The sequence below is a fragment of the Symsagittifera roscoffensis genome, chromosome 4 (genome assembly GCF_963678635.1).
Source record: "Symsagittifera roscoffensis chromosome 4, txSymRosc1.1, whole genome shotgun sequence".
Lineage (NCBI taxonomy): Eukaryota > Metazoa > Xenacoelomorpha > Acoela > Convolutidae > Symsagittifera > Symsagittifera roscoffensis.
The window spans coordinates 33,938,474-33,965,892 of NC_087065.1; the positions used below are offsets into that span (position 1 = coordinate 33,938,474).

The 27,419-nt window shown below is 35.9% G+C and overlaps 2 protein-coding genes across 2 annotated transcripts in view; one reads left to right on the plus strand and one right to left on the minus strand.

The window, feature by feature from the left end:
• The window catches only part of LOC134845257 (eukaryotic peptide chain release factor subunit 1-like), a 574,579-nt gene that overhangs the window by 337,848 nt on the left and 209,312 nt on the right, over positions 1-27,419 (plus strand). The gene's annotated exons all lie outside the window — the stretch shown is intronic.
• LOC134844851 (E3 ubiquitin-protein ligase RNF14-like) overlaps positions 1-27,419 on the minus strand; it is a 32,649-nt gene that overhangs the window by 2,198 nt on the left and 3,032 nt on the right. The window contains exons 3-5 of the mRNA XM_063861666.1: positions 13,398-13,551; positions 10,459-10,617; positions 2,814-2,987 (exon numbers count right to left, since the gene is read on the minus strand). Of these exons, the coding sequence (XP_063717736.1) occupies positions 2,814-2,987; positions 10,459-10,617; positions 13,398-13,551 (487 nt within the window). The remainder of the gene's footprint in view (positions 1-2,813; positions 2,988-10,458; positions 10,618-13,397; positions 13,552-27,419) is intronic.

Genomic DNA, 27,419 nt, shown 5'->3' on the forward strand with positions numbered 1-27,419 from the left:
TTAAACCTATGATATCAGATTTGTCAGGATAGTTTTTGAGAAGAGTCCAAGAAACGGTCAACAAATCAGAATGTTGACATTTCGGAGAATCATAGTTTTTTGTTTGGAAAAAATTAGGAATCGCCGCCGATGCAGAAAAAATTCACTCAACCTACAATTTTGATTGAGCCCAAAAACTCAAGTTTGGCAGGGTAGTTCTCGAGAAAAGTCAAAAAATCAAAATTCTGAGTTTTCCGAGGGCCACAAATTTTTCGCATAAAATTTAAAAAAAAACGCGAGTGGCCGCTAAAAAAAATGCGAGTGTCCGTTATTGCAATGTTCCTTCCCACTATCCATTATCCCCATTGAAAAAAAACTCAAGTCTGGGAGGTTGATTTTTGAAAAAAGTTGAAGAAAAATTCAAGCGGTTGAAAAAAATCAAAAATTAGACAACCTCGAGGACCATAGTTTTATGTATTGAAAAAAATTGGGCGTAGCCGCATTATGAAGAGGAGTTTATCAAACTCAACACTAAAATCTCAGATTTGGTAGGTTAGTTTTTTAGAAAACGAAAAAAAAAATCAAAAATATTTGTCAAATATTCACCCCAGAGACTTTTTCGAAGGCTACAGACAAGGGGGAAAAGCAAAAAAGACCAGGGGAGTTTGCAGGCACAAAAGAATGTAGGCATTCTTTCTGTGGATACCCCTTTTTTGAAAATCGGTAGAGGTGTTTTTGAGAAAAAACTAAAATTTAGTAGAACGATAAAATTTTCCAAAGCGTCGCAAAATATACTAGGGGATTAAGCAGGCACACAGGGGGGCAGGCGGTCTTCTCATTATTACCTTTTAATGGAAATCGGTAGCGCAATTTGATTGACACAGCGTCTCAAGTAGAAACTAAATTAAATAAAAACCCAACACGACAGAAATTCTTAATACTTGTTTTTATCAAACAGGAATTCTAGGAAAACATGCTAAGCAAGACATTTGAAATTCAAATTAATAACTGAACAAGGCTTACGAAGCGGAAACAAGGCCGACAACCTTTGAGCAGACAGCAGTTGAGCCGAAAAAAACGATTTGGTAAAAAAAAACTTGAAGTCCCCCTGAAACTTCCCTATAGTAACTAGTACCCACCCAATTCTGATATAAGAATTTTCATGAAATTGAGCATGTCCGCATCACAAGTGATTCAACTGATTTTGCTAAACTTGTTGTAAAACCGAAAAAAATGTCACATTCCGATTTGATAACGCTTGCTAATCGCAAGCGATAACATTAAAACATAAAACACAAACATAAAAAACACACGTCAAACAAAAATGAAAAATGTTAAAAGTTAGGTCTAAAAAAATTTAACTTTCCGTAAAAATAGGTAGAAGTTCATTATAAGCAAAGATTTCTGACATTTCAATATTAAATTATTAACAGAATAAAACTTACGAAGAGGAAACAAAGCCGACAAACTTTTCAGTCCCCTTGAAACTACCTTGAACAATACTTGCACTTGCAACAACAAAAACGTTGTTTCAAGCACAAGCTAAATCCGTGAAACTGAGCCGACAAAACTTGAGCAGAAAAACGAAAGTCCGACTATTCATTTTTTACGGAAAAAAAAGCCAATTGTATCCATGTGGAAAAACACAAGATTCGTCCGGGACTAAAACCCCAGGCCTTAAATTGCAAAGACGACGGTGTTACCTCTGAGCCAAGTGGGAACAAATTTTTTTGAAAAGATGGTTTTGATATAACAAAAATATAGTTCCCGATTACAAGACACTTGCTTTCGCAAGTGTACAGAATAAAGAAACCGAAAACAATTACGATTGACACGCAGAGTTCACGTTTTTTCTCATCATTTACGATTTCGTACTAGGAGAGTCGAAAAATTTAATTTTTATAAATGAAATTGAACACAATTTAAAAAAAGGCTCATATACCTAAAAGCAATCATAATTTCATTAATATGCATGAATGCACTTTTGAATATATTGATTTTTTAAATAACTATAAATGAAAGGATCATGCCAAAAATAAAAAATGGAACATGCCAAGACAATAGAATGCAAAATTGCTTCGAACAAAACTTAACAAGCGGAAACAAAACAAAAAAAACCTCAGAAGCCCTTCACGAAGAAAAACTTCCAAAAAAGTTTCTTAATAAAACAAAATTTGAGTCCCCTTTCCCCTTAGAACCCAAACGCACACCAAACTTTTTTCTCATTCACCAAAAGATGCAATAAGGACCAACAAGAAGATTATAACAATAAGCTGAAACCGATTAAGTAAAAAAAAAGAAGACATAAAAAAACGAAAGAAAAAACTAAATTTTAAAAAATCGAGTTGGTAAAATTAAAACCAATATAAAAAGCAAAACACGGTTCGGCCGGATGTCTAAAGTGCTAAGACACTTAAAGAAACTACAGTGAAATTTGTTTGAACCAAAAACAAACGATTCATAGATCTGGCATCTAAGCCGATAAAACGTAAGCAGACAAATATTAGGCCGAAATTTTTCTGAACAGGAATTTTGACCGTTTGAAAAAAAACAGGTTCTGTTCAGATTTCAACCCATGACCTCTTCCTAGCCAGGCGTATTCGTTACCTCCAGGCTAAGTGGGCAGAGGACAGTACATAATTTGAATTTGATATAGGTACCACCAGGAGTCGATGAGTCCTGTGAACAAAGTTATTTACGGAAAAAAAGTCTAGTACCCGATTGCAATACCCTTGCTTATAACAAAGGTAAAGATGGTTTTGCTCTCATTATGTTTTCATTTATGTTCATGGTTTTGTCTGTAAAGTCATTTTTATGTAACTGCATGAACGAACCCTCTGCTTGTTGACGCTGTAGTTTGAGCATTCTCCTATTTTCTTCCGTTCTAAGCTCCTTGCACAGCTCTCCGGGGTGCCAAATATCGTCACATTTAGTACAGAAGGAAAACGAGCACACAGGACAAATTCCCAATGAATCTTCACTGCTGTCCTTAAACAGGAAGAATAATCAACCACTGATTTCCTTCTTATACAAAAAACAGAGCCAAAACATTTTCGAATTCGATTGAACACACAGGCGGAGAGAAGCTGAGCTTCGCATCACTAGCGATACATAAAAATTGAATTAAAAACGTTGAAAATTTTGACATCGAGTTCTGAAATCTTTGGATTAAGTTAATTACGGGAACAATTCTATCCAGTCCCGGTTGCAATACACTGCTATCAAGTGTAAACATTGATAGTCTCAAAAACACGTGAATCGGGCAACTGAATCAAGTCAATATTTAACAGACGATGATTCTCTATCAATTGAATAACTATATGCAATTGCATGAGCCACAACACATTGAGCGATGAATCATATTGAAGCCCTAAGCTTGGAACTTGAAGCCCTAAAACCCCATAATCTCGGAATGCATAAATCTGCGCCATTGCAAATGAATATTATGGAATTCTTAAATAGTAAAAATCAATTTGAAGAGAACTGCGTGCTCTGGAAATTAAGCAGACAAAAATAAACAGATACAGGATAGCAATTAAAAATTTTCAGAACAGAAACTCACAGCAGTACCCAAAACATTACAAATTTCACTCGGACTCGGGCAGCAGCCCTTGGTCTTCCAACGGATCGGAGTTATCCTTGCATGCGAATACAAAGGCCTGTTGTTCGAGTCCAAGTTACCTTGCATGAAGTTATCTTGGTTGAGGGGTAAAATAGTCATTTAATTTGAACTTTTTGTAGAAAAAGATACCAAAAGATTCCGTGGTTCAAGCCTATGCTCCGATTTGATAGCGCTTGTTTAGTGCAAAGACACAAAATTTAAACTCGCCAAATGCCTCGACACAAAAAAGTTGTCAGGTCAAAACTGCAAAACAATTTTAGCGATATTTCAAATATGAACCAATAAAACATCTCGAATACCCAAATTATGACACTAACTTGCTAGAGACTAAACAAATTAGGAAAAAAATCAAAACAAACAGAAAAAAAACCAAACAGAACCCATGCAGCCAAAAAAACTGACACCAATTTCATTTTTTTCTGATTAACAAACTTTTGGAGCATTAAGACAAAAACCTGAATTAAGTTTCCGCTGCTAAAAATTGATACTAAAAACGCAACAAATATGTTAAGGGGTAAAAAAAATACAAGCTTAAAACTCAAAAAGTGTCGGAGCTTTTGATTTCGAGCATTCAAAGCATTTTGTCACAACCAATGATCACTAATGATACGAATAAAATATAAGGTATATAAGCCGCCACTCAATAACCTGAGCATTAACCGAAAAGTTCGGGCCTCACCAAGACAATTCCACATTGCAAGATCTGACATGTACCGTCAACATTTTCCCACCACTGAAAAAAAATTTGTCGTTCAAATCACGACCCAAGTACTCTGATGATGAATTGTGGTACCTGATTTTGGGTGCATACATATGAAAAACACATACAAAGACAAATTCCTTCCCACATTCAGTGGTCGGAACAAAAAAAGCTGTTTCAGCTGATCAAATTGCAACAGAGCTTCTAATCACTTACTACACAAAGAAACCATAGCCAACAGAAGATTGGAAAAGAATACAAAGAGGCATAGCAGAGCTTTAGACCACTTGCGACACAAAACAGCCTCTAGGTCGAAAATAGAATCAAAAACGTTGAAAAAATAAGTCTATCCAAAATTAATAAAGCTTGTTGAAACAAAACGAGCCAAGACAATACAAAGTAAAATTGGCATCAAAGAATTTACCAAGCGATAAAAAAGCCGAAAATACCGTAGCAGAAACCGTTTAAGCCGAAAAAATTTAAAAGACTTAAAAAAACTATTAAGTTCTCCTCATCCTGAAAACACACAAACATACACACACTTAAACTTTTTCGCATCAACATGGGGCCACTCAACAGATATTAAATAGGTCGAAATCCACAAAAACCGAAAAAATATTCAAATTTGACTCTAATACAATAATTATTAATTCCCCCTCCCCATCAAAACAAACACACACATGAACACAAGTTTTTTTTCGCTCGTCGAACGACGCAACACGAGGCCTCTAAATCCATATGATTTCGGCCGAAACCGTTTAGGCCAAAAAAAAGAAAAATGATATTTTAACAAATCGACTTGGTGAAAACACAACAACATTAAAATCAAACTTCGAATCGTAGATATTTGGAAAGCTAACATGCACAAAATAGGTCGAGTGCAGAAAAATTATTGCTAACACAGGCTTCCAGCAAACCTCCAGCCAACATATTGCTTACAGAGGCTTCCAGCCAACATGCAGTTGGAGAGTCATGTAGGCAAGGAAACCGAAAAAATACTGACTTGTGAATAAAAACAAACACAGAGGCGAAGCCGAGCTTCGCACCACTTCGACACAACACAATCATAAGTAAAAAAAGCAGTAAAAATTAGGTGAACCAAAATTTTCGTATGTATAGATGAAAGACACTTAGGGGCCACCTAAAGCTGGAGGTACGTGTTTGATATGTGTTGAATTTGTTATACTGATGCGGTACCAAACTCAAAATTTTAAAAATTGGACTTTTCAAAAAACGGATTTTTTCAAAAAATGGATGGCCGGTAAAGTAGAGAAGATCCAAAAAATCCGTTTTCTCAATTGAACACTTAACCTGAGATTTGGCACGGTAATTTTCGAGGAGAGTAAAAAAAACTTCCAAAAAACTTGTTTGAAGGCCATAACTTTTTTCTTGGGCGTAGCAAACTATAAAACCAAGCTTCCAACATACTGTGGTGTTGATTAAACCTATGATATCAGATTTGTCAGGATAGTTTTTGAGAAGAGTCCAAGAAACGGTCAACAAATCAGAATGTTGACATTTCGGAGAATCATAGTTTTTTGTTTGGAAAAAATTAGGCATCGCCGCTGATGCAGAAAAAATTCACTCAACCTGCAATTTTGATTGAACCCAAAAACTCAAGTTTGGCAGGGTAGTTCTCGAGAAAAGTCAAAAAAATCAAAATTCTCCGAGGGCCACAAATTTTCCGTTTGTGGCCTGTTTTCCGAGGGCCACAAATTTTTCGCATAAATTTAAAAAAAACGCGAGTGGCCGCTTAAAAAAAATTGCGAGTGTCCGTTATTGCAATGTTCCTTCCCACTATCCATTATCCCCATTGAAAAAAACTCAAGTCTGAGAGGTTGATTTTTGAAAAAAGTTGAAGAAAAATTCAAACGGTTGAAAAAAAAAATCAAAAATTAGACTTCCCCGAGGGCCATAGTTTTATGTATTAAAAAAAATTGGGCGTAACCGCATTATCAAGAGGAGTTTTTCAAATTCAACACTAAAATCTCAGATTTGGTAGGTTAGTTTTTTAGAAAACGAAAAAAAAAATCTAAAATATTTGTCAAATATTCACCCCAGAGACTTTTTCGAAGGCTACAGACAAGGGTAAAAGCAAAAAAGACCAGGGGAGTTTGCAGGCACAAAAGAATGTAGGCATTCTTTCTGTGGATACCCCTTTTTTGAAAATCGGTAGAGGTGTTTTTGAGAAAAAACTAAAATTTAGTAAAACAATAAAATTTTCCAAAGCGTCGCAAAATATACTAGGGGATTAAGCAGGCACACGGGGGGGGGGGTGCAGGCAGTCTTCCCATTAATACCTTTTAAAGGAAATTGGTAGCGCAATTTGATTGCACAGCGTCTCAAATAGAAACTAAATTAAATAAAAACCCAACACGACAGAAATTCATAAACTTGTTTTTATCAAACAGGAATTCTAGGAAATTATGCTAAGCAAGACATTTGAAATTCAAATTAATAACCGAACAAGGCTTACGAAGCGGAAACAAGGCCGACAACCTTTGAGCAGACAGCAGTTGAGCCGAAAAAAAACCGATTTGGTAAAAAAAATTTTGAAGTCCCTCTGAAACTTCCCTGTAGTAACTAGTACCCACCCAATTCTGATATAAGAATTTTCATGAAATTGAGCATGTCCGCATCACAAGTGATTCAACTGATTTTGCTAAACTTGTTGTAAAACCGAAAAAAAGTCTACATTCCGATTTGATAACGCTTGCTAATCGCAAGCGATAACATTAAAACATAAAACACAAACATAAAAAAACACACGTCAAACAAAAATGAAAAATGTTAAAAGTTGGTCTAAAAAAATTTACATTTTCCATAAAATCGGTAGAAATTCATTATAGGCAAAAATTTCTGACATTTCAATATTAAATTAATAACAGAATAAAACTTACGAAGAAGAAACAAAGCCAAGAAACTTTGAGCAGGCACAAGTTGAGCCGAAAAAAGAACTTAAAAAAAACTTTTCAGTCCATTTGAAACTACCTTGAACAATACTTGCACTTGCAACAACAAAAACGTTGTTTCAAGCACAAGCTAAATCCGTGAAACTGAGCCGACAAAACTTGAGCAGAAAAACGAAAGTCCGACTATTCATTTTTTACGGAAAAAAAAGCCAATTGTATCCATGTGGAAAAACACAAGATTCGTCCGGGACTAAAACCCCAGGCCTTAAATTGCAAAGACGACGGTGTTACCTCTGAGCCAAGTGGGAACAAATTTTTTTGAAAAGATGGTTTTGATATAACAAAAATATAGTTCCCGATTACAAGACACTTGCTTTCGCAAGTGTACAGAATAAAGAAACCGAAAACAATTACGATTGACACGCAGAGTTCACGTTTTTTCTCATCATTTACGATTTCGTACTAGGAGAGTCGAAAAATTTAATTTTTATAAATGAAATTGAACACAATTTAAAAAAAGGCTCATATACCTAAAAGCAATCATAATTTCATTAATATGCATGAATGCACTTTTGAATATATTGATTTTTTAAATAACTATAAATGAAAGGATCATGCCAAAAATAAAAAATGGAACATGCCAAGACAATAGAATGCAAAATTGCTTCGAACAAAACTTAACAAGCGGTAACAAAACAAAAAAAACCTCAGAAGCCCTTCACGAAGAAAAACTTCCAAAAAAGTTTCTTAATAAAACAAAATTTGAGTCCCCTTTCCCCTTAGAACCAAAACGCACACCAAACTTTTTTCTTATTCACCAAAAGATGCAATAAGGACCAACAAGAAGATTATAACAATAAGCTGAAACCGATTAAGTAAAAAAAAAAGAAGACATAAAAAAACGAAAGAAAAAACTAAATTTTAACAAATCGAGTTGGTAAAATTGAAACCAATATAAAAAGCAAAACTCGGTTCGGCCGGATGTATAAAGTGCTAAGACACTTATAGAAACTACAGTGAAATTTGTTTGCGTTAGAATGTGTAACTAAGTTTTTGTTAATTGCAGTAACATCAGTGATGACTATTTCAGATGATGTTGTGTCTTAAATATACATGTTTGCATTATATCCAGTTTTAACAATGGTAGCAGCATGACAGCGACGTACAAACCACCTCTTCTTGGGCCAGACACGTCCTATGACTCATGGAGGCGTGAAATCGAGTTTTGGCAGAGAGTAACAGAGCTCCCAAAGAAGAAGCAAGCGTTAGCTGTAACACTATCGTTAACTGACAAGTAACGAGAAGTCGCAACAGAAATTGACATTGAAGTTCTGAACTCTGACAATGGTATTGATGAACTTTTCAAAGTTCTGGATAACAGTTTTCGTCAGGAAACTGTTGACAGCTCGTTTGCCACGTATATGGAGTTCGAGAGTTTCCAAAGAGGAAGTTTGTCTGTGTTGGACTTTATTCTGGAGTTCGAGCGCAAGTATAAAAACCTCACTCGCCTTAAAATGGCGTTACCAGAAGAGATTCTTGGCTGTAAACTTCTGGCAGGCAGTGGCCTTGATACGAAAGAGAAACAGATGATATTGACATCCGTTAAAACGCAGAAATTTGAAGAAGTAAAAGTTTCGATGAGACGGATTTTTAGCGCAATCACAGAGAACGCGAGAAACAATGACGATTTGATTATCAAAAGTGAAGCCTTTGTGACAAAAAGTAGACATAAAAATCCGAAACCGAGCTATCAGAACGAAAAAACAGCATCCGGCGTTTCAAAACGTGTAAATCCGAAGAATAAGTACGGAAAAACGTCTAGATGCGCCCACTGTGGCTCAATTTTTCACTGGGTCAAAGATTGCCCCGACAACGAGAAAAATGATGACAGAAAAGATGAACACGCTTTTCAGTGTTCTTCAGTTGAAAACGAGCCACAGAGTGAATCATATGTCACAATTGCTTTAGCTACTGGTAACAGTCTTCTCGCTGACTGCGAAAAACCAAGCAATTATTGATACCGCCTGTAACAACAGCGTTTGTAGTGTTTCTTGGCTTCATGTTTTTCTCAGTTCTTTGACTGAAGAACAGAGGAAACAGGTCCAATCACGAGATAGCCAGACCCAAATAATGTTCGGGAACATGAAAAAGCAACCAGCTGTGATGGAAGTAACAATTCCTGTTGTCATTGCTGGAAGAAACTGTACAATTATCTGTGATGTGATTGAAGGGAGTCTTCCTCTTCTTCTGAGTAAAAAGCCATGAAGAAAGCTGACTTTCTGTTGAATCTAGCAAGTGATACGTTGACAGTGTTTGGTAAACGTATCAAGCTGGAAACCACTGTTTCCGGACACTATTTGTTACCTTTGTTGCAGCCAGGTAGCGTGAACAGTGTTTTGGTAACAACAAGAGGTGAAACCGACAAAATTGACGTCAAGAAATTGCATCTACAGTTTGCACACTGTTCAGCAAATGCTTTGGAGCGACTATTCAGAAATGCGGGTCACGAGGTTCCCAGAAATGAAATCGAAAAGGTTGTTTCAGACTGTGAGATATGCAGAACGACAGCTAAAAGACCACCGAAACCAGTTGTGGGTTTACCCAAAAGTACTAGGTTCAATGAGTGTGTGGCTATGGACCTTCATGAAATCGAAAAAGGGCTCTGGTATCTTCATATCATCTGCACATTTGCGAAATTCAGTGTTGCTGTTCCTGTCCGATCAAAAAAAGCTGAAGTTATTGCTAATATGTTTTTGAAGCACTGGATTTGCTTATTTGGTTCACCAGAACATGCAATTTTGACTGATAACGGAGGAGAATTCAGCAATGAGATAATGCGAAGTCTGTGTGAAAATTTCAATCTAGTTGTAAAAAATACCGCGGCGTATTCGCCTTTTAGCAACGAGATCTGTGAACGCCACAATGATACACTATCGCATATCCTTGAAAAAGTCAGGATTGATCACCCAAACCTTGACATTGAGACCTGTCTATCGTACAGTTGCTTCGCTAAGAACAGCCTTTATAACACCACGAGCCAAATTGTGATGGGGAGAAGCCCTCTGATCCCCGTGAATATCGACAAGCTGCCAGCTCTAGAAGGCTATGCATTATCACAAACTGTTGCAGACCATATTGTTTTGCTCCACAAAACAAGAATAGAGTACCTGAAGTCCGAGTCTTGCGAGAAAATTAGAAGAGCATTAAGACACAACGTCAGAAAACAAGAACGCCAGGTTTCTTACGGAGAAAGTGTTTTTTAGGCGGTCTGTTGACAAAAAGTGACATGGTCCTGCGAGTGTCATCGGCGTAGACAGCAGTATCGTGTTTCTGAGACAAGGAGGTCAAGTTCTCAGAGTGCATTCCACAGACGTACAGGCCATAGAAGGAAGCGATTTTGTTCTCTCAAGATGAGAGACAGGAGAATACGGAAAAAACTCCAAAGAAACTGAAATTGAAGAGTCTGGTGACCGTCAGACTATCGAGGAAAACAAATTACGTGATGCTGACGAACCTGCTGAATTCCAGGCGGAACAACCAGAGTTCTGTGAGTCTGCTGACTTAGGTGAGGTTTCTGGTCAAACTGAGACCACAAATGGCGATTCCGTAACTGATTTTAAGAGTGGATTCGAGAACCTAACAGAAAAACGACATCAAACAGTCGAGTTCACCGAGTAAAGTTCGGAGTTTGCCGGAGAGAAGTATCAAGTGAGGATTTTGGGACCTGCAGGAAAAGCTAAGGGCAGATACAAGAACTGCTGGAACACAGTACGAGAAACCCCTTCATCTCGCGGGTTCTTTAGGAAATATTGACTTTTCCACTGATGTGTCATCTTGGGAATGTGTCGGTGAAGTCAATGGAACAACCGAAAAGACTGTCGCGAATGAAGTTTTTGTCTCCGATTCCTCTAACAGCGAAGAAACATTCGAAACTGCGAAATTGAAAGAGTTGGAGTCGTGGAAGAATTGGGGTGTGTACATGGAAGTCCAGAACGCGGGGCAACCCTTGATGTCCACAAGATGGGTTTTATCGATGCGTCAGAACGATGACGGTTCCTTCAATCCAAAAGCTAGATTACTAGTGAGAGGATTTGAAGAGGAAAAACTGCCAAAATATGAGACGCAATCGCCGGTGGTTGCCAGAGAACTGGTAAAAGTCTTCATCTCAGTTGCTAGCCTGCATAACTGGATTTCCCATTCAATTGATGTAAAAACGGCGTTTCTACAAGGCGGAAGCCTGGAGAGACCCTTGTTTATCAGACCTCCCAAAGAAGTGAAATCCAGTAGAAATGTGCTCTGGAAACTTTTGAAACCCGTATACGGATTACAAGACGCTTCGAGGAAGTGGTTTCTTCGGGTGAGCTCTGAAATGTGTGATCTTGGCTTTGTCAGATGTCCGTTTGAGCATGCGCTCTTCATATATCAAGATGCAAAAGTACTGAGCGGTCTAGTCATATTTCATGTCGATGATTTTCTTTTTGCCGGAACGCGGAGTTTTATGGAAGAAGTGATGCCGAAGTTGGACAGCGTTTTCACAGTCGGAAAACACTCCACTTGCCCGTTGAAGTTCACAGGTATTAACATACAGAAAGACCCCGTGAAGGATTGTCTCACCTTAGATCAGCGTACTTTCATCGAGGAAATCGAGATAACCCACGAGAGTAATCCAAAGCACAATAGACCTCTAACTAAAGACGAAGTTTCCGATTTCAGGGGCGCCCTAGGTCAATTGCAATGGACTGCTAGTCAAACGAGACCAGATTTGAGTTTTTACGCCAGCTCACTAGCATGCGACATCAGAAACGTAGATACAGGGAGGTTCAGAGTCGCAAACAAGTGTCTCAGGCGTTTGAAGTATTCCAAAGATATGACTCTAGCGTTTCCCATGCTTGGAGAGCCTGAAAACCTCGTTCTTGAAGTGTTCACGGACGCCTCATTTCAAAATTTGGGTGACGGTGGATCTCAAGGAGGTTTTGTGACCATACTGACAAATCCCGAGACGGGAAAATGCCACCCTCTTGCTTGGGCGTCTAGAAAGATCAAGCGAATTGCCAGAAGCACCTTAGCAGCAGAGACTTTGGCCCTGCAAGATGGACTCGATGCAACTATTTTTTTAGCACAAATACTCGAGTTCATCACAGGTTTGAAACTAAGAATTAACGGTTATGTTGACAGCAAACAGCTTTTTGAGTCGTTGTACTCATCAAAAACTGTCCTAGAAAAACGCTTGCGCGTGGAAATCAGTTCTATCCAAGAGCTTCTGCAGTCAGGTGAAGTCTCCCGCGTCAATTGGGTGCCAACGACGCGCCAATATGCCGATTGTCTGACGAAGAAGTCGGGAATGGAGCAAAACCTCATAAATTTGTTGAAAACTGCTTCGCGCAGTGTGTAGTGTGTGTGGTACTTGTTGTGGTTTTCGTCATGTGTATAATGTATTCATTTGTGTGTGCTTTCATCCTATGTTAACAGCTAATCACAATGTGTTAGAGCTCTGCATAATGTTTTCATTTACTGGTCAGTCCCTGCGCTTTCCAGTAATGTAACACTTGAGGTGAGTTAATTACGCACCTCATTTATACATTTCTTAACTAAACTTCAAAATGTAACACTTGAGGTGAGTTAATTACGCACCTCATTCATACATTTCTTAAATTAATAATTTCCGTTCAGTGTTAGAATGTGTAACTAAGTTTTGTTAATTGCAGTAACATCAGTGATGACTATTTCAGATGATGTTGTGTCTTAAATATACATGTTTGCATTATATCCAGTTTTAACAGTTTGAACCAAAAACAAACGATTCATAGATCTGGCAACTAAGCCGATAAAACGTAAGCAGACAAATAAAAGGCCAAAATTTTTCTGAACAGGAATTTTGACCGTTTGAAAAAAAAACAGGTTCTGTTCAGATTTCAACCCATGACCTCTTCCTAGCCAGGCGTATTCATTACCTCCAGGCTAAGTGGGCAGAAGACAGTACATAATTTGAATTTGTTATGAGCCAAGGTACCACCAGGAGTCGATGAGTCCTGTGAACAAAGTTATTTACGGAAAAAAAGTCTAGTACCCGATTGGAATACCCTTGCTTATAACAAAGGTAAAGATGGTTTTGCTCTCATTATGTTTTCATTTATGTTCATGGTTTTGTCTGTAAAGTCATTTTTATTTAACTGCATGAACGAACCCTCTGCTTGTTGACGCTGTAGTTTGAGCATTCTCCTATTTTCTTCCGTTCTAAGCTCCTTGCACAGCTCTCCGGGGTGCCAAATATCGTCACATTTAGTACAGAAGGAAAACGAGCACACAGGACAAATTCCCAATGAATCTTCACTGCTGTCCTTAAACAGGAAGAATAATCAACCACTGATTTCCTTCTTATACAAAAAACAGAGCCAAAACATTTTCGAATTCGATTGAACACACAGGCGGAGAGAAGCTGAGCTTCGCATCACTAGCGATACATAAAAAATGAATTAAAAACGTTGAAAATTTTGACATCGAGTTCTGAAATCTTTGGATTAAGTTAATTACGGGAACAATTCTATCCAGTCCCGGTTGCAATACACTGCTATCAAGTGTAAACTGCATTGATAGTCTCAAAAACACGTGAATCGGGCAACTGAATCAAGTCAATATTTAACAGACGATGATTCTCTATCAATTGAATAACTATATGCAATTGCATGAGCCACAACACATTGAGCGATGAATCATATTGAAGCCCTAAGCTTGGAACTTGAAGCCCTAAAACCCCATAATCTCGGAATGCATAAATCTGCGCCATTGCAAATACATAATGTGGAATTCTTTAATAGTAAAAATCAATTTGAAGAGAACTGCGTGCTCCGGAAATTAAGCCGACAAAAATAAACAGATGCAGGATAGCAATTAAAAAATTTTCAGAGGAGAAACTCACAGCAATACCCAAAACAATACAAATTCCACTCGGACTCGGGCAGCAGCCCTTGGTCTTCCTACGCATGGGAGTTACCTTGCATGGGAATACAAAGGCCTGTTGGTTGAGTCCGAGTTACCTTGCATGAAGTTATCTTGGCTGAAGGGCAAAATAGTCATTTAATTTGAACTTTTTATAGAAAAAGATACCAAAAGATTCCGTGGTTCAAGCCTATGCTCCGATTTGATAGCGCTTGTTTAGTGCAAAGACACAAAATTTAAACTCGCCAAATGCCTCTACACAAAAAAGTTGTCAGGTCAAAACTGAAAAACAATGTTTTTCGAGAAAATCGGATTTTTTCTGAAAAAATTTTCGCGATATTTCAAAAAATTTCATGTGCCATCACATTCAATGAACCAATAAAACATCTCGAATACCCAAATTATGACACTAACTTGCTAGAGACTAAACAAATTAGGAAGAAAATCAAAACAAACGAAGAAAAAAACCAAACAGAACCCATGCAGCCAAAAAAACTGACACCAATTTCATTTTTTTCTGAACTAACAAACTTTTGGAGCATTAAGACAAAAACATAAATAAGTTTCCGCTGCTCAAAATTGATACTAAAAAACGCAACAAAAATGTTAAGGGGTAAAAAATACAAGCTTAAAACTCAAAAAGTGTCGGAGCTTTTGATTTTGAGCATTCAAAGCATATTGTCACAACCAATGATACGAATAAAATATTAGGTATATAAGCCGCCACTCAATAACCTGAGCATTAACCGAAAAGTTCCGGCCTCGCCAAGACAATTTCACATTGCAAGATCTTACATGTACCGTCAACATACAAGCACAAGATACAAACAACGAGGCACAGCATTGCCCCCTAGCAAATAAAAAAGAGACGTAAATAAAATCGAAAAAAAAGTCGGAAAAAAATCCTACAATTAGTCATCAAGAAACACAACAAACAGCATTAAATAAGTCTTTAACTTTTAAAGAGCGGCCACTAAGCCGACAATATGTTCATTGAGCCAAAAACAGTCGCTCTAAGCCGCTCATTGCGCCGAAAATTAGAAAAAAAAATGCAATAAAAATGTTTAAAATAACAAATGTAAATTTTCGGTTTTAAAAATTTGAGCTTCTGCCAGCCGAACTAAATCAATTCTTTAATCAATCTATTTTTTGCACAAAAATACTGCACACAATACAGAGACAACCGTTTCATCAAGGCCAAGTGGAAGCGATCCCGACGCTGCTAAGATTCGCTAAAAACTAACATCATTTTCAGATGTAAGAGAAGTTGTTTACGGAAAAAACTCTAGTTCTGGATTTCATGTTCCGCGTTGGCAATTGTAATAATACATGAAAGTCTCTAACGTGCAGAAACTTCATCCAATGCAGAGAGTTCTGCAATCTAGATGATAAGGCAAGTCAATTAATTATAAGAAAGAAAAAACTTTGCAAAAAATTTCAGTGAATTTGATTTTGTGAATTCGAATTAGAGCAGCTTTACGATCAATAAAAGCTACAACAAAAAGGTCAAGGCAAAAAACCTATGCACAGCGCAAAATACTGATGAAGGTGTGTAAAATTAGTCAAACGAAACTTAAAACAATTTTTAAACTTGCTCAAAATACCTAATTAATTCTCCCAGATTCCAAAAAACGAACAATTTGAGCTGGACAGACTTAAAAATCAAAAAAAGATAGTAAATTAGTCACTAGGTGTAGCCAACATTACAGAGCAACAAAACAATAAGATAATGAATCAAAACGGTTTAACTATAATTTTTCTGAATTGAAACCATTTTTCTCCATAAGGAAGAAAATACCGAACGTCATTTCTATGGTCAAAATTATTATATAGAAATACGGCTGATTCAGAGATACAGATGATAAGAAAAAAACAGTATTCAGGATTCGAATACAGCATGATTCAATTTTTCATTAACTTTCAGTAAAAACAAGTGATTTTTATTTATCCAAAACAAACAGAGCACCTGTGCCTGTTTTTCAAAGCTTAAATCACATCACAAATTAAATGCGCACTCAACAAATAAGAGGATCAAAAGAAATGATTCTAGGTTAGAAAAAACTATTTCAATTTTAAAAAATTATATAATTTTGCGTCAACTGAATCAAGTATGCGGTTTTGTTTTTAAAGCTCTTGAAGGATTTAGACAAAAAACGGATTTTAAAAAAACATAGCGGTGAAGTAGTACTAATCTGAAACTACTGTGTGGCAGTTCTGCCACTAAACCTTTATCGATGATAATTTAATCTGCTAATCTAAATTAGTATTAGTACCTGCCAAAAGCGATATAGCGTTTGGACATCATTGTTATTCTGCTGCTAGGTTAACCTGATCTTAACAATCAGTTCAATAATTCGACTAATGTTTTAGCTGTTTTTATCTTTCAACTGTGTTTAAATATTAATTCTAACAAAGAGATTGGCTTCCTTAGTTATCTTTTAGACACATCTCTATCATAACACTTTTCTTAGTTGTCTAATCAGGAGCTTATGCAGGAACTCTTTAAAAAGCGCAGTCAAACGATTCGAACCTACGAGGACCTCAATTCTTCTGGAACCACTCGAGTAACCACATGACTGTGAAAAATGGGCAAACAAATTAATTCCATCGTAAAATTATATCAAAAGAAGATATAGATGAAGTCATCAACACACCAGAACGTGAACAAATACAACCTCCGATTCCCGAACAACCGAAGATGCTACGCAGCAACAGAATAGAAGCGAGATACAGAGCACTGCTGAACAACTATACTGAGGAAATGAAGAGACGCAGACAAGCGGTTATTGCTAAAACTGACGAACTCCAAATCGCAGATGTCGGTAAGAAATTGAAATCCCAGCTATTCCTAATACTAAGCAAAGAGGGATGGAAATGTGTTGCCCGCAAAAATCCGGGAAGAAAAATCCTCGATATCAACAATTTTCGCCACAGGGACAACATCCCGTATCAACAGATTTAATGTTTTAGCGGACGTCAGAACGACAACAAAAGCTTAGAAAAATTCTGCAAAACTCTTACGGAATTGGCAAATTGCAGTCTCGGAGAACTAGAAACAGAATTGGCAAGCGAGAATTTTATCACTGACATGAGAAATAAAGAGATACAACAGAAAATATGTTAACATTTAGCCCCTGAAAACTCCTGCTGCAAACCGAAACCAAAATTACATTACATAGTGTATGTAATGATACATGAAAAAGGAATCCGAACTCACAGCGTACCATTACATAACGTATAAAATTGTACATGAAAAAGGAACCCGAATTCATTGACTATACGTGAAAAATCCTGCAAACTTTCAAAACCGAAAACTTAAAGAAACGAAGAAACTGTAAATATCTTCGAGAAGCTGAAATGCCAGAACTGCGGTCAATTAATGAATAAAGTCCATCTCATAGTATGTCCTGTCAGAAAAAAAGATCGTGTAATAATTGCTGACGCAAGAGACAATTCGCAAAAAATCGGAGTGGAAGGAGATCACAAGCCCAGATAACGATACTAAGAACCAACAACAATATTCCCTACATAATCCCAATTCGTCGTTATTTAAGAGACTTTAGAATTCTAGCAATTGATGAAAAACCCGAATAACTAATAAAACACGAGACAAAGTCGAAAACCTTTTAAGGACTCTATTCTGGCACGAAAGTCAAGAAATTACTAAAAATTTAGAAGCGACCTTGGGCTACAATATTCCTTTTTAGATCAAAATCCAAATCGACTCAGCAAGTCCGGTCTCTCTCATGAAAAAGGATCTATTACATGATCTAATAATCCGAGGCCAATTTTCAAAAACAGAGCCGGTAAATCAAACTACTAGAAGGGCGTATCAAATTTTTGGAAGCACCTTTAATGGAATCGGAAGAGTTGCCCTCAAGTTAAGATCAAACAGTTATAAAGCAAATAATCATAAATTATTCTTAACTGAGAGAACAGAGAGAAAACTTTTGGTAAACGATATTTTACAAACTTGAGAATCGAAGTGTCACAACTTCTTACTCCAATAGCAAAACAGCGCAGTGAAAGTTGCCAGATCGAAGTCGACAAAACTGCCAAACAGTACCCGAGACAATTCGAATCTGACGAGCTACACTGCCCAACGATCGAAAAACCACAAAAAGAGTTAAGAAAAATCATTCCCAAGAGACTTCAAATTTTTACCTCAAGATGGGTATATCAAACAATTTTAGAGTAAGCACACGTTGTTTAGAGCCACTAAGACCGATAGAAGTTAGGGTAAATTGAATGTTTATACACGTGATTCCGAAAATGAAACCATGCGCTGAACAATTGCTGAAAGACGGCCACTTAAACTGCTCTGAAAATTCTTTTATTAGCCCTATCGGTTTAACTTCAAACGGGACGGACCAGTATGATTAGCACTTACTTCAAAAATGCTGAACAAACAAATCTACAAAAATTGATAACAATGAATTGTAACGTAAGGCAGCTCTAACAATCAGTGGAAATGCACAAGTTCTGTTTTTTCTCATCAATAGATCTTAAAATCGCCTATAGTTAGATTCCACTTGCCTGAAAGGCTGGCAACCAACCCAATTTTAACTTAGCGAGCAGAGACGTCACAGGATCGTACCGTTTAAACACAGAATTCGAAAACTACCTATTGGATCAAAATTTAAATTTCAACAGACCAAAAATTATTAATTGTAGCACTGTAAGACGAACATTAAGCGAAAATTAGTTCCATATAAATTTTCGGTCGAACAAAAGCCAGGGTAGGATAGGAGCATTATCCATCGGAAATAAACTTATTCCATATAACTTTTCCGTCGAACATATGTCAGGGTAGGATAGGGGCATTGTAGATTATCTATCATGTCAGCCTAGGCATTAACCCCACACCATTTCTAAAATATGGTGGAAACTTTCTGATAGCATCAGCAGAAAATAGTTTGAAAAAATCGCTGCTTAATCAATGAGTTGTTCTCGTTTAATTTTTATTTTAATGTGTACTTATTTTGTGTTTTTGTCTTCACGATCGCAGAGTTTGCAGCTCTTCAGCTGCTTAATCAATGCACGAAATTAGGCGTTGCTCGAAAGAACTTTTCAGTTTCTGCTAGGCTTTGACAAAGCCATGAGAAACTCTGCACCCATTACTTATGGAGATCAGTTCCAATCGGATAAATCAGAGTGTGAAAGAATGCTGCAACGTGATTGGTCGAAACCGTGAAAACAAAAACACCAAAAAATAAACGAGAACTATTTAAATAAGCAGCTGAACAGCTAACTATAAACGACCGAGCAAAGCTACATGTCTGTCAAAATTCACGCTGCCGCACAGAACTCTGCTCTCCAGATTGCAGAACAAATGATTTTTCATCGAATCTTTTAGCTATAGGACGGATCCTAGTACGTCCGAAACTTTTTCAAATGGCCTGAAATATTCGACACTCGGTATATGCCGCTTTTAACCGACAAAGATTAAAAAAGTCTTATTGAAAATCGGAAAAACGATATCCTCCAATTAGGTAATTTTTACAAAAGTTTAACTGCAACCTACACGAGAACGCCGCATGTCTCTACTTCGATGAACGACTAGTGATCCCTGAAAATTTGCAATGAAAAGCTTAGCGCTCCAATACGTGTGGTGGCCTAACATTTAACGTGAAATCCAAGTTTTCGCAGATAATCGTATCGTGTGTGAAGCCGGTAAGTTAAAACCGCTAATACCTATCAAAAAATGGAAAAATACTACCGGCAGTAGAGCCTAATGAGGATAGGGAACTCGCTTTTACGGGTCCGTTGCCAATTGTGTGATGAACCAGAAAATAGGCAATCGCACTAAGCGATGATCGCCTTTCAAAAATTACGTCATCTCAAATTACCTCTAATACATCGGCAAAAACAATCATAAAATTTTACAAAATTATATAGCTCTGCACGGCATCCCAATAAATATCAGAACGGACCAAGGGTCAGGATTTATAGCCACAGAAATAACAGAGTTCTGCTAAGAGTACAAAATCAATTTTATCTTTAGTCCCGTTGGGGACCATAGAAGCACGGACTTACTTGAACGCCTACTAAGAATGATAAAACAAAAAATTTTGGTGATGGCCTGGAAAAAAAACAAAGTCATCTTTAGAAGTAGCTATGCTAGAAGTCCTAAAAGGCTTACGAACTGCTAAGCAGCAGTCTTTGAACAGATCCTCCTTCGAAGCTCACTTCGTCAGGAAGGAAAATAACATTTGGCACAATACAGTTTAACCTCCATCGAATTGAAACTTGAATTGAAAGCGGATTATGCCATGCTTAGATTAAGGAAAGAAGTTAATATGGGGCGTCTTAATCGTGGCAGAAGCGACGATTAAGACGCCCCATACCACATCGAGGACGTGGAGTTGGATGAGTCTGAAACATGGTTGCACGAAGACCTATATCTAGGGGCACAACAGCGGTTCGCCGTGATGAGCTGTACAGCTCGTATGTTGGTCCTATCCCTCGTGGATAAAATGATCAATTGAAACATCCCCACTAGTAACGGCTCTCCAGTGAAGATATTGGAAAATCTTAAATGCTTGCAGCCCTTGTATAAAAACTCATTGATGAAACCGCAAGAGAATTAGATCACACAATAACGCTTTAAAATACAAAAATTTTAAGAAAACCTGATTTAGCAATAAAGACAGACAACAGGGTCACAGCTCCAAGAAAGCCAGTCAGCTCCAGTAGAAAAAAAGAACAGCTCCTTAAATTATACGCGACAAAATTTCCAACGATAACTTTGGGAAATGTGGCCTTCAAATATCACGCTCACGTCAAGCTGCCCGAATTAGACAGGCAAACATAAAACTAGACATGGCCAGACGTAAGCAGCTATGAGTAGTTGAAAGGAAACACTTCAAGGAAGAAGAATCATAAAAAGCCAGACCGAGAACACACTAAGACCAAAAACCAGAGTAAAAATAATCTCCGACGAAAAAATAACAGAGATTTACAAGTTACCAAAACTACCTGAGTTACAGAAGTAAATTCGATGATCGACCCCAAAAACGTCACCAGTGAGGAAGAACGAGATCTCTAAACTCGAGCATAGCAACCCACAATTGTCACATACAGTCCTGTCAAAGCTACAACTCCCACAGCACTGTTGAACAAACCTCGCCGAAAACTACTGCTCAACCAACATTTTCTAACGATGCTTTTGCCAAGGTCACGGCAATCATCTAGCTAAAAAAACAGATAGATAAAAAAAGTTAGATAAAAACGAAAAATACAAATAATAGATTAACGGATAGAAAAAAAAGATATGAAAAAGTAAGAAAAAAATAAAGATAAAAAAGATAGATGAACAGATAGATAAAAAGATAGACAAAGAAGATAGATGAAAAGATAGATAAACAAGATGGATGAAAATATATAAAAAAATTTAGATAAAAAAGATAGATACAAATGATAGATAAATAGATAGATAAAAAATAGAAAAAAAGATAGATAAACAGACAGAAAAAAAGATAGATAAAAAAATAGATACAAATGACAAAAAAAAAGATAGATAAAAGTTTAGATAAAAAGGTAGATAAAATTTAGATTAAAAAAGATTTAAAGAAGTAAGAAAAAAATGATAGATAAAAAAAACAGGTAAAAAAGATAGACAAACAGATAGATAAAAAAAGATATATAATGTGATAGATAAACAGATAGATAAAAAAAGATTTATAAAAAGTAAGATAAAAAAAGATAGATAAAAAGCATTAAAAAAAGGAAAAAAGATAAATAAAAAAGATAGATAAGCAGATGGATAAAAAAGATAGACTAAAATGATGGACGAAAGATAGATAAAAAGATGGATACAAATGATAGATAAGAAGAAAGACAAAAATGATGATCGAAAGATATATTTTAAAAAATAGATAAACCAAGAGATGAGAAGAACAGAAAAAAAAATAGATGAAAAGATAGATAAACAGATAGAAGAAAAAGTCAGATAAAAACGAAAGATACAAATAATAGACAAACAGATATGATAAAAAAGATGAATAATGTAATAATAAACAGATTGATAAAAAGATGTATAAAAAGTAAGATGACAAAGTTAGATAAAAAAAGAAGAAAAGAGATAGATAAAAGGATGGATAAAAAGATAGATAAACAGATAGATAAAAAAAAAGTTAGATAAAAACGAAAGATACAAATAATAGATTAACGGATAGAAAAAAAAAGATAGAAAAAAAGATGAACGGATAGAAAAAAAAGTCAGAAAAAAATAAAGATAAAACAAATAGATGAACAGATAGATAAAAAAAGATAGACAAAAAAGATAGAAGAAAAGATAGATAAACAAGATGGATAAAAAGATAAATAAAAAGTTAGATGAAAAAGAAAGATACAAATAATAGATAAACAGATAAATAAAAAATGGAAAAAAAAGATAGATAAACAGATATATAAAAAGATATAATAAAAGTAAGATGAAAAAGATAGATAAAAAAGAGATAAACAGATAGATAAAAACGAAAGATACAAATAATAGATAAACAGATTGATAAAAAGATGTATAAAAAGTAAGATGAAAAAGATAGATAAAAAAGACAAGAGAGAAAAAAAATAGATAAACAGGTAGATAAAAAAGATAGGTAAAAAAATAGATAACAGATAGATAAAAAAAGAGATAGAAAATGTGATAGATAAACAGATAGATAAAAAAGATTTATAAAAAGTAGGACAAAAAAGATAGATAAAAAGCATTAAAAAAAGAAAGGAAAAAAGATAAATAAAAAAGATAGTTATGCAGATGGATAAAAAAGATAGAGAAAAATGATGGACGGAAGATAGATAAAAGGATAGATACAAATGACAGATAAGAAGAAAGACAAAAATGATGATCGAAAGATAGATTTAAAAAAATAGATAAACAGATAGGTTAAAAAAATATAAAAAAGTCAGAAAAAAAATAGATAAGCAAATAGATGAGAAAGACAGAAAAAAAGATAGACGAAAAGATAGAGAAACAAGATGGATAAAAAGATATAAAAAAAGTTAGATGAAAAAGCTAGCTACAAATGAAAGATAAACAGATAGATAAAAAAATAGAAAAAAAAGATTGATAAACAGACAGAAAAAAAGATAGATAAAAAAATAGATACAAATGACAGAAAAAAGATAGACAAAAGTTTAGATAAAAAGGTAGATAAAATTTAGATTAAAAAAGATTTAAAGCAGTAAGAAAAAAATGATAGATGAAAAGATAGATAAAAAAGATAGGTAAAAAAATAGATAACAGGTAGATAAAAAAGATAGGTAAAAAAATAGATAACAGATAGATAAAAAAAGAGATAGAAAATGTGATAGATAAACAGATAGATAAAAAAGATTTATAAAAAGTAGGACAAAAAAGATAGATAAAAAGCATTAAAAAAAGAAAGGAAAAAAGATAAATAAAAAAGATAGTTATGCAGATGGATAAAAAAGATAGAGAAAAATGATGGACGGAAGATAGATAAAAGGATAGATACAAATGACAGATAAGAAGAAAGACAAAAATGATGATCGAAAGATAGATTTAAAAAAATAGATAAACAGATAGGTTAAAAAAATATAAAAAAGTCAGAAAAAAAATAGATAAGCAAATAGATGAGAAAGACAGAAAAAAAGATAGACGAAAAGATAGAGAAACAAGATGGATAAAAAGATATAAAAAAAGTTAGATGAAAAAGCTAGCTACAAATGAAAGATAAACAGATAGATAAAAAAATAGAAAAAAAAGATTGATAAACAGACAGAAAAAAAAGATAGATAAAAAAATAGATACAAATGACAGAAAAAAGATAGACAAAAGTTTAGATAAAAAGGTAGATAAAATTTAGATTAAAAAGATTTAAAGCAGTAAGAAAAAAATGATAGATGAAAAGATAGATAAAAAAGATAGGTAAAAAAATAGATAACAGATAGATAAAAAAGAGATAGAAAATGTGATAGATAAACAGATAGATAAAAAAGATTTATAAAAAGTAGGATAAAAAAGATAGATAAAAAGCATTAAAAAAAGAAAGGAAAAAAGATAAATAAAAAAGATAGTTATGCAGATGGATAAAAAAGATAGAGAAAAATGATGGACGGAAGATAGATAAAAGGATAGATACAAATGACAGATAAGAAGAAAGACAAAAATGATGATCGAAAAATAGATTTAAAAAAATAGATAAACAAATAGATGAGAAAGACAGAAAAAAAGATAGATGAAAAGATAGAGAAACAAGATGGATAAAAAGATATAAAAAAAGTTAGATGAAAAAGCTAGCTACAAATGATAGATAAACAGATAAATAAAAAATAGAAAAAAAAGATTGATAAACAGACAGAAAAAAAAGATAGATAAAAAAATAGATACAAATGACAGAAAAAAGATAGACAAAAGTTTAGATAAGAAGGTAGATAAAATTTAGATTAAAAAAGATTTAAAGCAGTAAGAAAAAAATGATAGATGAAAAGATAGATAAAAAAGATGGGTAAACAGATAGATAAAAAAAGATGGATAAAAAGATTCGTAGATGCTTAAAATTGGCATGTTAGCAAAAAAGGCTTAAACATATATACACAGCAGAGCTATGTAAATATAGACTCAAGCTGAAACATGTAGATAACGTAAAATTCTTAAGCAAGTCAACATAGGGAACTCTAAAACATGGCTGGAAATATCTAGCTCAATTAAATAATACTAGCGTGTAGCGCACCTCCGTTGCTTCGAATTTTTAACAGCTCATATAGAACCGCATATATTGGAAATGAAATCTGCATCCTTTGAGTGAACTCTAACAGCACACAATTAAGGGTTCGTTATTACAAAATTTGCCAAGCTTTTTATTCAAGTTTTATTACAACAAATTTTGAAAAACCATAAAATTTGGTGAAATATTATAAAAATTCTATGACAAAATTTAAAATAAACTAAGAAACGTCACATCTCGGAAACCAAAAGCAATTGAGCAGTCGCATTTGAACGCAAGATTAGCAACTCCTGAGAGTACACTTACAGTACTCAACTAAACGTTGGGAGCTTCAAATTTAAAAAAAAAATTAAATCTAAGTTTTTTAAAGAAAAAGAAAACTTTAAATTAAGCAGCCATAAAAATTTAAGAAGGCTACTAGCCTTTTTACAAAAATAGCAGATAATTAAATGCACATTTGTGTAGAATATAAAACAAATAAGAGCACCGTGGATTGTGGATTGTAAAGTGTGTGAAAAGCTTCGCTAAAATTCCTCTGGAATGGCGTTTTCAGCCGTCAGGTTAAAAAGGATAGACGCGGCATTCCCCACTTGGACAGCGATGCCTAAACGCTGTCGAAAAAAGGCTCCGGCTCTCTCTTCCAGGGTGGCCACTCTCAGTCGCTTGCTCAATTTTTTGAGGAAGACCGTGGTCGAGGGGCCATATCCTCCTAGCGTTTCAACAGCGACGGGTTCAAATATATAGTCACGCTGTAGTGTATTATAAGTGGCTCGTTTCCGATCTTCTGCTTTTTCGGCAACTTTTGGGCCGGCGTAGAGAGCATCGTTCGTGTAACTTGGGCTAAGACGGTCAATGCATGTAAAGTCCCAGATTAGCGATGTTCCTCTTTCCCATAGAACCAGGGTGAGTCCGTCGGGGCGTCTGCCATCAATGCGATACAAATTCTGGGGTTCCAATACAGATGGGATGTTCGAGGTCGAGAAAGCTTGTTTTAAAATGTTGTTGCAAGATGAGTGGCGAGAGTGTCTACCGGAGGACTTAGTGCAGTGCAATGCGTGAATAGCGTATTGGTCAACAGTGGTGCCACAGACACAAGTGTGCCTTGAGAAATTGGTGCACCGATCCTGATTGCCGCAGCTACACGCAGTTGGTTGTTGGTTAGCTTTAGTCCGAGGGGAGCAGACGGTAGGGCCCTCAACCAGTCACCTGCGCCGTAACAGCTCGCTCCGTTGACACGTTTCACTAAGTTTTCATCGGCGTTTTCTAGCAGTCGACTGCGGGTGTTCAGGCAGAGTATCTCATCGATAGTTCCCTGTTTTGTTGTGTCTGGGCACGATTTTCCAGAAATAATGGTAACGGCCTCAATTGCTCTCGATAAAAGGGTTCCCGTGGCACCGTCTGTGTTGCCGCCATTCGCAATGAAAGATTTGGTTAACGCAATAAAAGCGGGCAAGGCAACGTCTGCTGTTCTGCGGATACCCAGGCCACCAAGTTTAATCGGCAGTGCTGATTGAGTCCAAGATTCGTTTGTCAAAGTTACATTCAAAATTGATTCTACAGCTTCCTTAAGTGTAAGGTCTATGGCATGCAGCGCAGGCTGTTGGAAACAGGGCGTGCTACGTAAGATGTGTTGTAGTTTGGGGATGCCGAGGCAGTTTTGCAGCAAAAACAGTGCGACGTGGTTGTCTAAAGTGCTTAGAGTTTCACACAAAGTTTTCAGTTTATCGTGTTTCTTCTTAATTATGTCCTCAAAAGCATTTTCGCCAAGAGATGTACCAAGCAGATCCGCATTCTCTGGGTGAATGATTTTTATGTTGGGGAAGTGTGCCTGAAAAGAATTAACAATTGTGTCCTTCTGCTGCTGGTCCAGAATAACGAGTTCCCATTTGCTAACCTCGAATTGCAGGCCAATTTCTTCGCTTGCTGTTCGTAAGGCAATCAGGTCATTCAACACAATTCTCCATTTGTCGCCAACTGTGCCATCGTCCAGATACCACTTGTTCAATTTTGCTTTGAGCTGTGATATAATTTTTCGGATACCGAGAGAGAATAAAAGGGAGGCGAGAGTGTCGCCTTGCTGTGTACCTTCAGCGGAGTCAATGATTGAATCATTGTAGATGAGCTTGCTTGTGTCTTGGTAGCAGGAATTGACGTATAGATATAATTCAGGCATGAAACGTTGAGTTGTTGTAAGTATGTGATCACGTCGGATCGAGTTAAATGCGTTTTGGTAATCAATTTTGACCATAACAATGTCCTGAAGGTCCGAGTTGTGCATGAAGTCTCTGACACTGTGGATAACCGTCTCACAACCGTTACGAGATCCAAGGCCCAGTTGATGAGGTTGTAACAAGTCTGAAATCCGTTCAGAGCATTGCCTCAAAACCGCTTTTCCAGTAAGTCTGCGTAAGATATTTTTTGAGAACCAGATAAAACGTCACATCTGGAAAACTACCAAAAATTGTGACAGTTTTCTTTGTAGGCAATATTTGCAATTGTTGAAAGTACTCTGACAGCATACAAGTACAGGGTTGGGAATTTCAATTTTGTGAATTATTCTGTAACTTGAGTTTTCTGAA